This window comes from Malurus melanocephalus, unplaced genomic scaffold (genome assembly GCF_030028575.1).
Source record: "Malurus melanocephalus ecotype Western Australia unplaced genomic scaffold, MMel_1.1 scaffold_7, whole genome shotgun sequence".
NCBI lineage: Eukaryota > Metazoa > Chordata > Aves > Passeriformes > Maluridae > Malurus > Malurus melanocephalus.
This window is the reverse complement of record NW_026623239.1, coordinates 3,728,972-3,747,156: the sequence shown is the minus strand read 5'-3', so window position 1 is coordinate 3,747,156 and position 18,185 is coordinate 3,728,972. Positions and strand designations below refer to the sequence as shown.

The following is an 18,185-nucleotide window of genomic DNA, read 5'->3' as shown; positions in this document are numbered from 1 at the left end:
AGAAAGGAATTTTTATTTTTCTTTTGAGAGTGATTAATTTTGAGTGTTACTCATTATTTTATTAGATTATTTATTATCATACTTCTTGACAGGCAATGCAACTCTTGTGTGTTACCAACAGTGGTAAACATGCTTAGCAAATAAAAAACAACACACCCCTAAAATTCAAATTAAATTGATTTACAACAATATAACTACAGCCAAGCACCAAATAGCTCAGGGCTTGGATCCTGGGTCTTAACATCTCATTTCACACTAACAAAATGAACTGGAAATTGGATAAAAACATTAGATATTTGAAAGTGGGAAGTATATGAAAAATCATTTCTTCTCATAATCCTAAAAGCATTTTCAGGGATATTTCAAAAATATTAGAAAGCTTCATTTAAATCTAAATATCTATCTTAATTATGTTTTTATTTTTTTTATAAATTGGTAATCACAAAATACTAGCCATTAAAGTCTCATTTGGATGCCAGAAAAGCATCTAAATACTTTGCTCATTGTTTATGCTCCTGCCTGCATTACAGCTGTTGATAAACTGGACCTAGTTTCTTTTTTTTTCATTATGATCTTTAAAATGTGCATTTGGTGAAGATCAGTTATGGCTTCAGATTACAGCTAATGAATAACCTGACCCCAAATTTGAGTAAGAAATTAAAGGTATACAAAAATATTCTGCTCATTGGAAAGAGAGAAATGTTTCTATTAATACAAGTCATGTCAGAAGAATTCATAAAAGCCATATGCTATAAGGAAGCATAATTTGCTTGAACAACTTTTCTTCAAATCATAATAGTCAAATGCAGTCTGCAGGAATTATTATAGTACTCACTGTCCAGACTTGCTGGGACCATATTTCAGTGACAATCCCACCTTTTTYCCCCCCCCCAATTATGAACAGAAGCATACACTAAATATCAACTGCTGGTCAAAAGGCTTTAGCTATTACAATCAGTTTCCATAAAAACTGAGGAGTACATTACACTTACAGGAAGCAAGTACATAATTTGCTCTTTGATGTTTTTCCTCTTAAAAAAAAACCATTACAAAGTCTTATGTTTAAACAGAGACATAGAAAAAATCAGTGTATTCACTGTCTCAAGTTATTTACAGCAAAAATTATAGAGACAGCATACATAGTATTGGACCTTCCACAAGCATATATTAAAAGTAATTACATATGAAAAAATATTTTATTTGTCTTCTACATTTCTACAATACATACTCAGGTTTCTTTCTTCTTGTTTTGTTTGTTTAGTTTTTAAGTAACTTCTTTAGTGTTAATCAAATGAGGCAGAGAGTGCAGCTGTAAAATAAGGGATTTTGTTGCTATTATGATTCCTGTATTATTTATATCGTCCACTCATTACAACCAAAGTTAAGTAGTTTAACAAGGGAATTATCTCATAGCAATTAGCATAAATCTCAAAATATCCAATGCATTTGATTTAGCTGAGTGTTGGTAACAGCTTAGAGTTCAGTTGTGCTTCATTTGTTGCCACAAGTACAATCACAGAGCCGCTCCCCAAGGTGTACCACAGCTCCCATGGCAGTCACACACGAGGCAAAGACTATCACGGCTMTCATAGCTATCACTGGCTATGCTACTCAGTGGCTTCTTAAAAATAAGTGCACGAATAAATCCCCATATACTGCACGAGAATGTGTGGTCCACACTCTGTAGGGTTAAACGATTATTAGCTTTTTTTACTAACAACAAAACACCTTTTTTTGCCKGATTCTGACATTGAAGTGACACATTAAAAAAACCACAAATGTAGTGCATCTGAATCTGAATCCCCAAAGTCAACAGCCTAATGTAGTTACTTTGACTTATTAAGCTGCTAATCAAGACAAGTGCTTTTTTTTTTAATTTTTTAGTTTTTTTTTTTTTTTAATAAGCTGGTTTTATCTGAAACAGTCATCAAGGTAAAGCCTATTCTTTCCTGTTCTTGGTGTTTAACCATCTGCTCCTGTTTGTGTTTCATTGCATTTGCATTCTTGTCGCCCAAATAAGGGGCCAGTGTGTTCCYAATATTGAAAACTAGGAGCCATTTTTTAAAATTCTCTCCAGACAGAGTCTTATATTGAACAAATTTTACTGCTGTGAATGTATAGTCATAAACAAGGATCCCAGCATCTTTTTGAAGCACAAAAAAAATTCTCATTCACAATTCTTCATTCACAAATTAGCAGCTATATCCAACAAATCAAAAAATATGCAAAATCACTGTGATATCTACATTAGTTGTATTTTTTTTTGTTAATGTACAGAAGACCACGTGCAAAGCAAATAATTTCTGCAAGCACAGTTACAAAGAAACACAATTTACTTATTGCTGCTATATCCAAGGATGTTTTCTTTCATTTTCCCATGTGCTGTGCTTGAATTGTGAGGATTATGAAATAATGCAAATGTAGTACATTATGTTACTGAACTCACTGTGAGCAGTATTATCCTCGCTTACTGCAGTAACACCCAGGAAATGCTTTTCCTTTCCCAGAGTGTTTTGTTCATTGCCTTATCCTCCCAAGAGAAATGAAATGCAAAGGTCATTTGGAGGACACGGACACAGCTGCCATGTCACAGGACATGCAGCCTGTGTTTTTTGGAGAGTTACTAATCTATGAGCTACTGCTGTAGAAGTTTCAGATCTCGTCACAATGACTTCTGTCAGCAGATTGCATACACAAGTGGCTTTCATAGCTACAAACACCCTCTGGGATGATAATCACTGGGGTGCTGGGCTCATTGTCAGTCATGCAGGGACAACACRTGCAAGGACAATGCATGCAGGGACAACAACAGCTAAGTGACAACATGAAAGAAGAGGAGGAAGGAGCCTGCTTCCTTCCATCTGGGTGGAGCTTCCCTTGTAGGTTGTAAAGATATCARCTTTCAGACAGAATAAAGGTGAATCATTTGCCACTCCAAGCCTCATTCACTAGGAGCTAGGAGTAAAAGAAAAAGGAAAGAGAGGCAAGGTCCTCTGACCATAAGACTGAACTTTTTAATGTGAAGGTATCAYGCTAACAAGAACTTCAGTCACTTGGACATGGCTCCTAGCAACCTGAAAGATTAAAATAAAAWTTGCAATGTAATGGTCGATAAAGAATATGATTGTGAAAATCTTGATGCATAGGGATGCTGGCCTCTCCACCTCCTGAAGATGTCCATCAGTCTTCTAGGTGGAGCAAGTTCAGAGGATGGAGGGAGTCAAGAAACATACATATTCACTGTGATAATAGGAATAACGATCATATTCAGAGCTGAGGAAAACCTCTTGGTTGAAGACATGGAATTAATGACTGGCAATACAAACCCCTGCAATTTATCGYCCTGCGTGTGTTCTTGTAACGAAAGAAAACATGTGGTGTAAAGCTAGGGATAAGCACATTTCAAAACTCTAAGAAGTGGGAGTACTTTTCACTAGCACAGTATAAAGCGGGGTATAATGTTTTGATGTGAGGAAGGGACTGATCACACCATGGAGAAGTATTGCTACAGAGTCTTGGGCTAGCTATGATTTTGTGCATCCCTGAGAGAAAATAGTAGCTGTTAGCCACTTGCTCATGTCTACTTGTTCTTCACAGTCACTTCTCCACGTCGTAGTTTGGTGCTCTTGTCACTGCTGACATACTATCACTTATTCCATGTCTTAACCTTTCCTCTTACATGCCTCCAGCAAGTCTGAATATGAGCTCACATTAATGGTACATAAATGGAATACTTTTAAACTTTGTCAGTTGTCTAAATCCAGTAATTGGTACAAAGCTCGCTTGCATTTTGTTCCCAGAGGGTCCTCAACATCATGAGCTGACGGGTCAGTAGGACTCCGCTGACTGTGACACAACTGGCAAAGTCAGATCAAGCTGAGGAAATGCTGACAGTGAATTCAGTTTATACCAATGTTACTTATAATCACTGGCTTGAAAGCCTTGTCTGGGTCATGTTCACTTGGGCAGCTCAACCCATGCCCTTCCATGCCTCTAACAATCTCTTCCCTATTATCACCGTTACATTTATGGTTATTTTTARTAATGAAACATCCCTGAGTGGCATAGAGTGCAACATTTGCATCAAGCAGTGATTGTCATTTACGAAGCGTGAAACTTAAAGAGTAAAGAAGAGGACAAGACCTCCAACACACTGTTTCTAATGAATGTCAGAGACAGGATTTAGTTTTTAGAGTGGAGGCAGAAGGTGCTGGGACAGACTGCTAGCTGTAAATACAGTACTGTTTTATAGCCAGGGAAAACCAAGCTGTTCTGTCGCAGGGTTCCACTTCACATGTCCTTAGACATAATGAATTGGACAAACATCTTCCATGTTTCAGTTTGATCTTATATGCTAAGTTCCTYGGATGTCCAAAAGACAATGACTGAAAATAAGAACCACCTTCCAGGMTGGACCTTAGCTCCTCTGGAAACAGCACATCAACGCAGAGTCAGGAGGGAGGAGGAGTAGGGGAGCCTGAATATCTTTCAAATGACCTTTGAAGCACAGCTCCAGAGGGGTAGAAAAGTCATCACGGAAAGGAGCCATTAGCTGCACATCTCTAACTAAGCTGCCYGACCAATTTGTGAGACTCTTGCAATCTTAGAGAAGCTGGCACAGCCTGGTGGTGGGAGGCTGAGAGGCTAGCAAATAGAACAGATTTGCATCCTCTGTGTAAAAGTTGTTACATCCCAAAGGGGAACACTCACCTGGGCTAGCTGCCACCATGAAACTGRACAAATTAAATCGCACAATAAAGCTCATCTTCATGGGAAGGTCTGGTAGCTGCTCCACTTGCAGCACYTTAAACTAGCACAGGTGTTGGAACAGCACTGGTACCCAAGGTGCAGCTCTCTATAGGAGAATAAACTGAACTCTGTGAAACTGAACTGAACACCCATCAAGCACGAAGTCAAAGCATTACAATACAAATATAAGAATAACGTCTGCCTTCTGCTCAACAAAGCTCAAGGGGAAYCTCTTAATGCCAAGGGCCTCCAATCCTGCGATGGGCTGAGCACCTTCTATGTGGTGCTGAAATGCCTCAAGTTTTAGTGACTTCATTTAGAGGCAAGTGTCAGACAACTTGCAGAATCAATTTATAAATGCTGCCTATCACAAGCCAGTCAAAAACACATACTGCTTTTGGAAAAAACTTTGCTCAACTGAGGTACCTTCTACTACTACTGTGTTTCTTTTGTAGCAATTTCCTCTAGAAGGAAATAAAAATGTTGGAATTAATTCTTTATACAAAGAACAGGCAAGAGTGATATTTACAGCAAAATAGTCTTTGTGGTAGTGTAARGAACACTGCACATCTGCTTCCTCAATGCAAGGGTAATTTACAGCAATATTGTTGAMTTATTGGAGAGCAATGCTAGAAGCAATATATGCAATACATGCTTTAAATATATGTTTTAAATATCTTTATGTTTTAGGTCCCAGGTTCATCAACCATTAAAAAAGTGTGTCTCATTTGAAAAGCCTGTCACTAAAAAAATMAACAAACATATCCAGTTTCTACAGAAAGAAGATGTGACAAAATCTAGTTTTAGACACTTCATTGTAAAGCTTCAGGTTCAATTGTGGACTACGGAAAGTGAAAACGAACTAAAATGAAGAATTAATACTGTGACTTGTGAAGTTATTTACTAAAATTCATGCTATTCTAAAGTCTATGAATAACTTGAACATGTGAGATCCAGTATTAAGAATTTGAAATTTTGAGTGTAAATGACTATGGGAAAAACCAATCACAAATATCCAGCCAGTGGCACGTGATCATTATGTGTTGTTCTACATGTAGTGAAGGACAACAGAAGTACTATACTTATGTGGCCAATCCAAAACGACAGAAAATGAAGTATAATATAATTACAGATACCACAGTACAGTTTCATAAATAAATAATGTTTGAAAATTAATTTTCATTTTCCAAATAACAGTGCTATTTGCTCAATTCTGTACAAATAGTAACAAAAATTTGTTTGGCAATATTTGAAATTCTTGGTAGAGATTATTGCYTACCAATGGCAATGAAGATATTGTATGCCAGAATATTAGAATTTTCAGGGCAAAAGGCAAGRATCCATTTTTATTCCTAAACTGGATAGTGCTACCTTGCTCTGACAAGTCACTTAACCTTTTTCATTTCCACATCTTTAAAACGTGATTGTAATCATTACTGATTGAAAAGGTAATGACATTGTAGTGATGTAAGAATAGTGCTTTAAGGAATAAAAGCCCTGCAGGTAATCAGTGTCTTTTTCACTGGTGATCTCCATTTAGTTATCCTGCCTGAGAAGTTATTCAAAAACCACAAGGAGCAATTARCTTATTAGAGAAGAGAACAACATTTTCAAGATGGAGCACACAATTGTGAAGGACTATTTAAAAAATGACAAACCTCTTTATTAAGCAGCACTATGAATAGTAGTATTCATCACTTATTCTATATTTCTATGGGTTGACTAAATATATATATTAGTCAATATATATATTTTTGATATACTGAAAACAAATCTATAAAATATTTCAAACAATGCATGTGTATGTGTTCTTGTGTTGGGAAAGACAAGGAGACCATGAATTCCCTGCAGTTAAAACTGCGCACTTCCAGAGTTCAGTTTGACTTGATTTCTTCCCCAATAAATATACACAAAGAGTACATAGATATAGTACACTGAGTTTTTTTGATATTAGAAAATACTTGAAATTTGGGATCCTTTACTTGGATTTGCCATGCAAAAAGGGCTGCAAACAAGTCAATCACCCTGTAAAGAATGTCCGTCTTACAGTAGAAAGAAGCATCAAAATCAATGCTTTATTATGTTGAGGACATTTTAATGCAACCACTAGAGAAATGTGCTCTGAATTGGGAGCAAAAAAGTTACTTTAGTATTTGCATTTAGTAGCATTAAGCAATTTTGAGGAGTATGTCATATTTGCAAAATTTTTGGCACAACTAAATTTGCTGAGCAGATWGTTTTCTTTTTCCTAAGTTGTAATGGACCTACAGAGAAACATTTATTAGTTGAGAGTTTGCAACTACTCTTGTACCTGTTCTGGCATTGCTAAAACAGAACAAATTGTGATTTTCTCTAGACTCCATTCTGCCACAAAATACATATGCAAACTTGCAAACCAATTGATGGAAAGCAAGGGAGAACTCCACAAAGTATGTGAAATAGCTTGTGAGTTATATTCTCATGCAGAAAAGAGAAGATTAAAACCAGAGCTGCACAAGGCATTAAATTATCTCTACAACAGGCCAAGTTCCTTCACCCACCCTAGGGCCCATCTGTGTCCCTCTGGGCTCCCTGTGACACTRCCCTACGATGAGCCTGGTGAATGGGCAGGTTCACAAGGGGTAAAGTGGTGGTGAAGAGAGATGCAGCAGAAACTGAAACCCTCTTTCATAGATAAAATGTCTGTTTTGTATTAMTGGCAGAACGCAGATACATTAATAATGAGTGCTAATTAAACTTAATTAATCCACAAGATGAAGTCCATGGTGGCCTTCTACTCCCCTCTGTGTTTGCCTTTGGTTTTGCAAGCAAATGCACATAGTCGATAGTCGATTCAGAGACAGACAAAAAGAATGTTCCAATCCTTTGCTCCACTCCTGAAACGCATCTAAAATAAATCCTATATATGTATATATATATACAGTTATATACACACAGATATATACATACATATATGCATGTGTTTAGAACATACACAGATGTATGTGTGTAGTGGAACACAACAGTCCCATCTAGACGATGACTGTCAGAAACGGTGGTAGTTATACTGTCCTTTGTAACCATGGACTTCACTCACTTTTGATCTTCCTCCTCCATCCCAACTTTCCTTCCTCTTCAGAGACTTACACTTCAGGCTTGCTATGGTTTTCACTGAGTTTACTACCTATCTTTCTAATGAGTTCAGCAAAAAAACAAACCAAGACTTTAAGCTACCTTCAAAACAGTGTACATAAAAAAAAAAAAAATCATGTGTGGTGGAATCATAAAAATGTACATATGGGATTGTCTACATTTTTACTCCATGTTTCAGATACTTTACGGAGATCAGGTCCTACTTTGTTCACTTTTATATATGTTCTATTCCTGTAACAGTGAGAAAATAAAATAAAACACCCAATCCTATTCCTCTCTTCACTAAAACCATCCAGACAAGGCTTTTGCACCATTGATACATTCCTGATGTTTGATTTATACACAGCACACATGCACCACATTACACATATCTCAGAATTGATCCTGTCATTACACATTGGCAGCTGACAATTTGACTCTGGCAAAGCAAATCTTGATTGCCCAAAGTAAATCTAAAACATTACTTGGAGAGTAATACGTGACAGCTGGGTTGAGCATCCTTTAAATGTAGGCATGTGATTTTTAAGTTACAGCATGTATGCATATAATACATACACACATACATAAATACATACATATGTATATATATRYGTGTGTGTGTCTTCCATATATGCACCATAATTTCCAAGACAGCTACAAATTTCCACATGCATTAAACTATCTAAAAACACAGAACTAGGCAGTCTAATAGTGGAATTTTCTTAAATTATATTTGAACAATAAACAGCAAGAGTAATACTGCAAAGTACTGCTCTATTAYCATGTATATCTACAATAAAATTCTAAGAACAGTTGTCTCCCAAAACATCCCCCAACAAAAGTAAATTAAAAAAAAAAGATAACACCCAGTGTCCTATATTTGTATATTCATTGTCAGTTCAAAAATGAAAAAAAAAAGAAAAAGTAAACAAAAGAGAAAAAAGACATCCCCACTCAGAGTTGCATATTTACATTCTTCAAACTGTAGCGGTGAAAAATAATTCTATTAAGTGCAGGACATTCCTAGTGTTGCAGTAGTGACATTTTTAATAATTTCTTCATGAAAACATTTCTTTTTGTCTTACTAGTGATGCATTCCATGACTACGTGAAAATTCTATTATCCCCTTCACTTGCAGCCAGTGGTTGAGTCTGGATTGAAAAGCTCCTTGTATAATGGAGGAAACAGTGTGTTCACTATGTCTGGATGAGATTGCTTAAATACCTGCAGTTTCTCTCCGTGCAAGTTGCAAAGTGCAGTAATTGTTGGTATCTTGGCTATTAACTGTAAGACATTAAAACAAAAAAAGCAAGGAAGAAGGTGGAAGCAAATGTTSTATAAATTACACTTCCCAAAATGAACTGTCAGCATCTTGCAGAGTAACTGAAAGCTACGCTCAAAGCTTCATCAAAACCGGTCCAAAGGACCAGACATTGTTCTCACCATGACAGCGTTAAGCAACCACCCCCAATGTTTTAGCCAAGGGCCAAAAATGCATTTACATGGAACGYCACTGAGTATTTTCTTAAGATAGTCTCATTCTTTATAGGGTATGAATTAAAATTATCGGTATATTGAACAAAAAATGGAGTAAGAGGAAACAGGGACAAGAGTCAAACAAGCTGGTCTTCTACGCATGGCAAGCACACAGAGCATTACTTTAGCTTACATTAATGTGGCAACACATCCAGAAATAGATGCAAAAACAGAAGAGTCATGCTTGAGAACTTACCTTTGTCAATGTCTCCTCATCGAGGTGGTTCTTCTGGATAACATGTTGAAGTGCAAAGTAAATCTTTTCCTGAAGCTTCTGGACCTTCCTTGGCTCTATCAACCAGGCTCGATCTGAGAAAAAGGAAAACAAGAYGTAAAGAATGCACAGATGTGGGGCATTCCCACGGTGAGCACAGGGTACCCTGCTGGCAGGTATTCACAGGAATCCAACAAGGAAGGACTCCATAGAKAAAGACATAGTTTCAGTGGCAAAGTGTCTTAACCCACTAAAGGATCACCTGAGCACTTAATTAACACACACAAAACATACAGAACAGTGTTGGTTCTGCATCTCTTCATTTAATACAGGATGTTAGGGATAAGGATGGAACAGAAATGAAACATGGSTCAACCATTTTATTATTCTCTGTTGGTACATGCAGTGTTCTTCTAATTTCATAACGGCAAGGTGATAAACATGTCATGTTATCTCCTCAGTGTCTTTATACATAAATAATAAACTTACTGATAAAAACAGTATAAAAATATAGTATAAAAATATAGTATAAAAATATAGTATAAAAACAGTATAAAAACTTTCTTTGAAAATAAGATAATTATTTGAACATTAAAATATATCTCTATTTATTAGGCTATCATTTTGCAACAAAACATTCTAAAAAAAAAGAAAAGGTTTCCTCCAAAAGAATTTCTTTAGTAATTAACAAGAATTGTGAAGTGCAAATTTCTCATTATTATAAATGTTCTCTTTTTAAAAACACCAAGGATTTTCTGAATAAAAGAAAGAATAAAAAGCTACAGACACAGTTATTTTAAAACGTATTTGGCTTCTACTGGACTCAAACTCCAATTGCAGGWGGTTGTTCTTAAGATCTATATTCTCACAATAGACACTCAGAAAGAGAAGTAGCAGACCCCGAGACAATCCAAACCAAGTAATTCATTGTGCTTGCAGCACCATTGAACCTTCTGTTTATCACGCTGCAAACTGTTCTTATCCCCCCTCAATCCAAACCAATCTTTGGGTATAGATTTTGGCTTTCTAACAGGAACTAGGAATATTTATTTTATCACAGAATCTTCATGTACCAATTGAAAAGTTCATGAAAAGCCCCATTCACTTTTCTTTCACTCACTCCCCATCACTAAAATAAGCCACAGAAWATAGTTAAGAGAACTACTTCAACGTGTGTGCACGCCACATGCGCTGGAACGAATCATTTTGTCACAGGAGGAGCACAATTCTGACAATTATCTGACTGTCTCTGGGAAGGAGTCTATGAAAAGAGCTGATCGTCGAATACTGTGAAAAGAGGCATAAACAAACCTCAGGTATTTAACAGATCATCAGGAAAAGACAATCATATTTTGCAAATCTTAGAGAACCATGTTCTCAGAAGGTAAGCCAATGGATCCTATGCCATCAGAGGCCATAGAAACAGAATTAGCTGAGAGAAAATGCAYTTTCTACACAATAAGCACACAGTAATCTTTAGACTTCACAGGTTCAGGTGTCAGACTTTGTTCTATTGCAAAAYCTGGTCTTTCAATAGTGTTAAATTAATGCCTATTGTGGCAGACTGGAGCTAGAAAGATTTGTCACAGAGACCAATCCTTAAAGGTTTACCTTTCTGTCACAAGAATAAGCTTAAAAATAGACTGAGCCAGTTGGAGGACAGGTTTATCACTCACCTGCAATGAAGCATGCTGCATATTACATGAGAGTTCTCAAACTCTTGAAAGAGATAGGTAAACTTTTAAAATGGATGCTAAGTTTGTCTCCCAAAATGTTACTTTTACTACCTGAACACCATCTGTAAATTTGGCTGGGATTTCACAGGTAATTCTAGCTATATTCATAAAGGTGCAGTAAAAAGTCAGTAGATCAGTGACAACCTATGAAGGATGTAAGAWGCAGTGATTCAAACAGTGTACTTTTCCTCTTGAGTTTTGAGCTTGTGTATCTTTGAAGWCTGCACAGTCCACTAGGCTAGCAAACAGAGTAGGAAAGAAAATGAGAGCTTACAAGATCTGTTTTTGCAAAAAAGAAGATGGAAAGAAGGAACATGGGCAGTCAGAACTTCAGGAGAGGGACTGGCACATGGGGGCAGCYGTGGCTCTTTTGCATGTTTGCTGGTTGAAATGCCTCTGCAACCTTTACCGGACTCGTACATTGTTTTAGCTTCTGAAATTAGAAATCAAGCTAGAGAATCACCTTCAACCAGTGTGGTTATGTCCACCATGAAATGAAAAATCCAGATTTGTACTCTGAATTAGATGGAAAATGACACTGGGCTTTGCAACCTTTGCAAAACTACTAATAGATGTTACTTGTGGACGTTCTTAGGTCCCCTTACTCCCCATGGACTGCTCTGGTTTCTGTAAACTGCCTGAACACTGAGATCAAGGCTGCAAGAACCACCTTTCAGGTGATGACTTCTGGAGAAAAKAAACCTGAATATGAATATTTCCCATAGGGGACCTCTGCAAGCTCATATAAGTTGATGAAAGGACTGGTGCAGGTACTTCAGTGAAGCAGTGCTTTAWTTTTAGATTTTAACATATGTTCACATGATGAAACTCCCTATTGTGAAAGAACCAGAACATCTAGTGTGGAAGGAAGTATTTCTTTCTGTATTGTTTACTGTTACTGTTTTTGTATGCAAATACAAGGCAAATTTCAAAGTCAGATCATTCTGGACTATTTTCTCTGTCTTCCCACTCTGAAATGTAGCAGCCCAGCTGAAACGGGAGTTATTTACACAATCCAAATTTGCAGGTTTTTTACAGAAGAAAGATTGCTTTCACTCATGCATATATTACTGCAGCCCATCATTTCTTTCTTRTTTTGCCTTATGACTAGTCACACATGCTCACAGACTATGGAAATAAGCAGTCTGCATGCACCAAACACTTTTGTTCTTTTTAAATTTTTTTCTTTTTTAGTTAAAGGAATAGGAGGCACTGCAAGCATCCTCCTGCTGGCAAATCAAAGAGACATATGCAGAACTGCAGAAATTTATCAGAATTTTGGTTCCATCTACTTTTCCCAGGAGTCAGCACCCTCTGGCACACTCCCAGCTTTGGCCTTTTCARTGTGAGGCAGGAATGATGGGCAGCAAGCCATCAGGACATTGCAAGTCTGCTGTGCCAGACAAAGTGGGGACATCTGGGGGATAGTGCAGAGGCAGCTCTCATCCCCACACACAGTTGGGACACCTCTGAGGTGGAAATGGTCAATGTTTGGAGGGTTGTATCTGCGGTATTTTGGCCTAATACCATGAGGAGCCACTGGCTCAACTATTTCACCTCTGGGAAGATGATGGCAAGAACTGCTCCAAGTGAAAATAAAAGGAGTAAAGTCCTTTCAGTAGGTATCATTAATGATGAGAATGAATGTGTTGACACCATATGTCATAATCTAATTCTGACTAACATAATCACCACCAYAAAYGTGCAAGAGGGCAAAGTGACCTACAGGAAGCATTTAGCAAAAAAAGGTGGAAAAATAATTTGTGATGGGGTTTTTTGTAAGGCTTTTCAAGAACTTACCCTTAGATGAAACTGTGTGTCTACATTCYCTGAGGTATATTTAGAAATCCCACACTAAAGTGGGAGCTTGTTTACTAGATACACCTTCTGAGTCAATCACAGAAGCCTCCTCTGTGGCCAGCCAGCCATCACTTACTTAAATTCATGCTTATCTGTTCAGAGCTATGACATTTGAATACATGAAGAAGTGCATGCTGCTCTTAGAATCACTAACTCTCACCCGGAATGAAGTTCAGTCAGGACTGCATATGATTTTTACTCCTTATATTCTTATGCCCACAGAAAAAGCCCATCACAATTAYGGACTATATAACCTACTCAGGGCTGTGAGTTTCGTGTTCCCTGAAAGAGCTACGAGGAACATGCACCTCTCAAGTAACATACTATTCTTTATGTGCTCGGGAGRAAGGCCAGCCTTCACTACTTGCCTGCACAATCCTGATCCATGAAACTACTTCCAGTATAGCTATTCCCTGATGGTCTACCAAATAGAGAGTGAAGTATATTTGGGTAATTCAGGTAATCTTCCACTGCTTAATACATTGCTTARCATTATTTGATACAGCTTAAACAGCTAGTTGAGTATGTAGAAATGGAGGTGGACAAAGAGAGAAAAAAATTCAGCATGATAYTTAGAATGAAAAATTACCTGGTGATATCAGAACAGCAGATGAAAACAAGGCAATCTCCTCCTCAGTCAGCTGTAAGGAACATAAATTCTTTGCAAAGTCAAATGCTTCATTTACCAGATCATCAGAACCTGCAGACCAAAGMGGACAAAACCAATGCTAGGAATCAGCTCTTTCACTGCTGGGGTTATTTTAGAGTCAGAAAAAGTTGTGACTGAATTTCTGTTCTGCTAAAGCAAACACTTTTCATTAACTATTAAAACTCCACCTAACTTGAAAGTGGCACTAAAATACACATTGAAGTGAAAAAATTACCAAGAATTAGGATCAAGTAAAAAAATTGCACAGACATCTTAGAAGAGAGTACTCTTTTCCCAATGAGGAAAGAATTCCTATTTCTAAACAAATATTAAATCTAAGGAGGATGAAGGACATCCCTAAATAATTTTCGTACATCATTTTAGTGATTAACAGTTCTAATATGCACGAAAATTTGCAAAAACATCGAGATAAAAATAACCAACTCACATTCACAAATGCTTTAAATTACTGAAGAAATATTATTTTTATGATACACACTAAGAAAAACATAGATCTATATGATAAATATTTACATTTGAAAGAAATATCTCTCTTTGAGTTTGGTCCTCAATCAGTTTCAGATAATATCAGTCTCACAGATGGGCAAAACACAAGCATTTCACTATTAACATTTCAGATTGTACTCAACATCATGCTGAGAAACTAAGTAATTTTTTCAATACATTAATCTAAACTTACTTCGAAGTTTTAGACAAAATAGCATTTTAAGCAAGTCCTTCTCTGTATTTTGTATCAGTTAATTATTTTAGTCTCCTCATTGCTGGAGCCAAAATTGTCTTCTGCAGGATACAATTAGTGGGAGGGATTTGATATATCAAGCACAAATGAACAGTGAAGATAAACAGCTTGGCCCATGCCATAAACTTGTAGTTTATCAAAACTTCAGATGGCAAAAAGACTACTGGAAAAAACCCTCTTGCTGCTCTTTTCTATTACGGAAAAACACCTCTCTTGCTAGCAGCTAATGAAGTAACCTTTCTTTTTCTGTTCCAGCCTAGACATTTGGAGACTTGGGGATTCAATGTGAACTGGAGATTTTCATTGTGGGTCGCTATTTTTGTAAAGATAAACTTCTTGTTATGTGGTTGAGAAGAGGAAGAGCAACATACCCAAAGCTTTAAACATTTGCATCCCTCCATACTTTCCTTCAAACAGAACAGTATTGTTAAGTGGGTTGAAGGCACGGCACATTCTCACCAAAACCACTTCCAAGCAGCCTATCAGACAGAAAAAAGAGCAAAGGTACCAGATATTACTGCCTAACATCACAGTACAGCAAATCTCAAGAAGGTATTTAGAAAGCCATCAGTCAGAAGGGACAGACACTCTTTGAAGACATCTTGATTATATGCCTATGAACTAGAGAAAAAAATTTCTGAAATCAGTTTCTGAGAGAAAACATTTCTGTCTGCTTTAAGTATAGAAAGCGGTCGTTACAGGTCAAGTCTATCCCCCTTTTCTTTAGGTTGACTTTTTCACCCTTCGCAGAAAATTGGCAGCCTGGACTGAATCTGAATTTAGAGCCGRGGCAAATAATTTCAGTTTGAAATACTTTATCCTGAAAATTGGACATTTATTGAATCCCCTTTTTATTAATTAAACAACTTTAAAATTTTTAATAACAAAGAGCAGCTTCATTCAAGGCATRTAAACACCCTAGCTAATTCTGGCTGAAGAGGGAGAATATCACATAGCATTTTTAGAGAGAAAATAAAGTTAAAGCKCTGTCAAGAGCACCCTTAAAATAGGTTTTACTTCTTGTTTGTTTTTCTTTTTTGGTTGTTGTCTGAAAGGAACACTTTTATTTTACTCCTTATCTTTGCATGTTATTTCCTAACTGCAAAAATACACAGCTGGAAAAATGGAAGGAACATTTTTAAGAACCCTTAACTACATCCAGATCTCCTGTAATATGAACTCTGAACTGAGGATTCTTCCACAGACATGGTTTTGAGACAAAAATCCTCATTTTCTAATTTGTGTTCAGCATTAACAGCAAAAGAGAAAAAATGAACTGTTACATATTTTTACATGTTATAGCTTAACAATATTTTCCAACCGTAGAGTCAAATAAGTCTTTTCCTGAAGGTGAAGTTGTGTTGTGTTGTCAAACGAAGGAAGTTTCCTAGAGATGCACGAGTATCTGCAGAATTCTCAGAATTAGTACAAGATTATAAAAAAATAGTTTTAGTCACCTTTTCCAGGAGGTTGCCTGTGTGCTCCCTGTGTCTCTTTGCATCTGTGCCCATCATCAGAGCCCAGTCCCACACCAACACAGTCATGATGCTCATAGTGCCAAGGTGGCAGTTTGATCCCTGTGCGGGCCATTAACGGAAAAGCTGGGACTCGATGACCGAGGTCCCTTCCAACTCAGAATATTCTGTGATTTCTGAGTACAGAGTGCTGAATCGCACAGGCTTTCAGCTTTAGTGAAGAGATCTCTCTTCAAATAGAAGCACTTCTTAAGTTTTAACTAGCTGCCTCACACAGCATCCTGCCTTTTACACATGGAGGGAGCAAGAAACTGATATGCCACGTAAATGTAGTTAATTATCAGTTGCGGTTCTCGCGGTTCATTTAGTCATACCATTTGGTCCTCCTGGGCTTGGCAGAATTACTGAATAGTCTTGATTGTCAAGACTATTCAGTCTTGAAGAATCTTGTCATGATTCTTTCAGAGGATAGAAATTACCGAGTCCCTTGATAAGAAAGGAAAGGCCTTTCCCCCTTGCCCTTATGCACACACATGCAAACTCGGCATGCACAGAGAGYGTGGCTGGAGCACACCGCTGTAATCCGCTCTCATGTATTCTGAAACCAACTGGCACCAGCAGGGATGTTCCCTCCTGTGCACTGGCTGTGGAGTATTTCTGTAGTCTCATTAAAAAGATTAAAGATGACCACAGAGACAGGCCCCAGTGAGCCTGCRTTTGTTTCATTAATGACAAGTTGGGATTTTACAGGGTGGCAGATGACTGATTCGACCAGCTCAATTTGCAGGCTCCTTCCACCACATGTCAGATTGAAGACTGCAGTTTTTGCAATGGTTATGTCTGTGTGTGTGCACTTAATAACTGACTGTAGAGGGGAGGGGATCAGAAGGCAGCAACATGATTAACGTGGAAAAACACAGAAAGGTTAGTGTACCTAATGAAACAGACTGAAATCAGGGATCCTTCAAAATTAAAACGATTTGCAGGAAAAGACAGGAGAGCACATTTCTATGGTGCTGGTGCTAAATCAGCCTCAAGCTTCTGTTTTTTACCCACCTGACTTAAGAAGAAGAATTTGGTCATTCTGGCAGAGCTCCATGAAGCCTGTAATGCGCTTTGCAAACTCCACTACATACTGGATAGCATGGGTAATCTGAATGGCACACTGCTGCCACAGCGCTTCTCTCGTCTTCCAGGAAAACACACATGGAAAAAGGAAAGCGGTGAAGAAGCAGGTACATCAGTGCATTAAGTTCTTCAGGTGGCCTTACAGACAGGCAGACTCCCCACACTCCTTCCCCATACCCGAGCAGGGCTAGCAGCAACTCCTCTTCTCTAGGTACCCAACAATACTTACTAGAAGGCTGTTTTCACAAGCCACTGCTCCAGTCATGTGATCCCTGGCATTGCCTCTTCAAAGGAGCAGAATGTTAAAATGTGTTTCTAATGCTGGCTTTTGTGCAGAGCAGACTAATAGCAGCAAAAAAAAAAATGTACACATCTCATAGTAGTCTTAGGTAAGAATTGGCATGGTGCTATTGATTTATTCAGTATTTTTCCTAGTTTAAAACTTGAAACATTACATAATTAAAGTATCATTGAAATCTGAACACAGATTACATAAAGACGACTTTTGACTTTTGATAATAATTTTCCTTGCACACACGTGTGTAAACATATACGGATGTTCTTGGTTTCACGCCACAGGTCGGCAAGCTGTGGTGTGTTTTTTGCTCCTGCTAATACTGCATGGCCCCTCAGATTTCAGAGAACAAGCTGGAGTCTCTCCTGTCACTTACAGGACCACCTAATGTGCTGCCTGAACTCTGACCAAAGACTCATTGCTAATGAAACTGGTGCAAGAGGCACAGAGACTTCTGTTGACTGGACTACATCTGAAGAAGTGCCAGTGAAAAATAGACTGAACTTGACCTAAGAATTGCAAAAGCAGAACAAAAATGTAGTGTAATGAGACCATTTTCCACCCAATATTGAACAGCTTCAATTTAAGCAGTACTTTCAGTTTATTATCTATTGTCGTAAGTGACAGGTATTTGTTATTCACATAAAAAGTAGATGTGTTTTAAAAATTACA

The 18,185-nt window shown here is 37.6% G+C and overlaps 1 protein-coding gene across 1 annotated transcript in view; it reads right to left on the bottom strand.

The window, feature by feature from the left end:
• The window catches only part of RORB (RAR related orphan receptor B), a 52,113-nt gene that overhangs the window by 326 nt on the left and 33,602 nt on the right, over window positions 1-18,185 (bottom strand). The window contains 5 exon segments of the mRNA XM_057373145.1: window positions 9,085-9,144; window positions 9,593-9,705; window positions 13,796-13,906; window positions 14,987-15,094; window positions 17,147-17,279. Coding sequence (XP_057229128.1) covers window positions 9,085-9,144; window positions 9,593-9,705; window positions 13,796-13,906; window positions 14,987-15,094; window positions 17,147-17,279 — 525 coding nt within the window.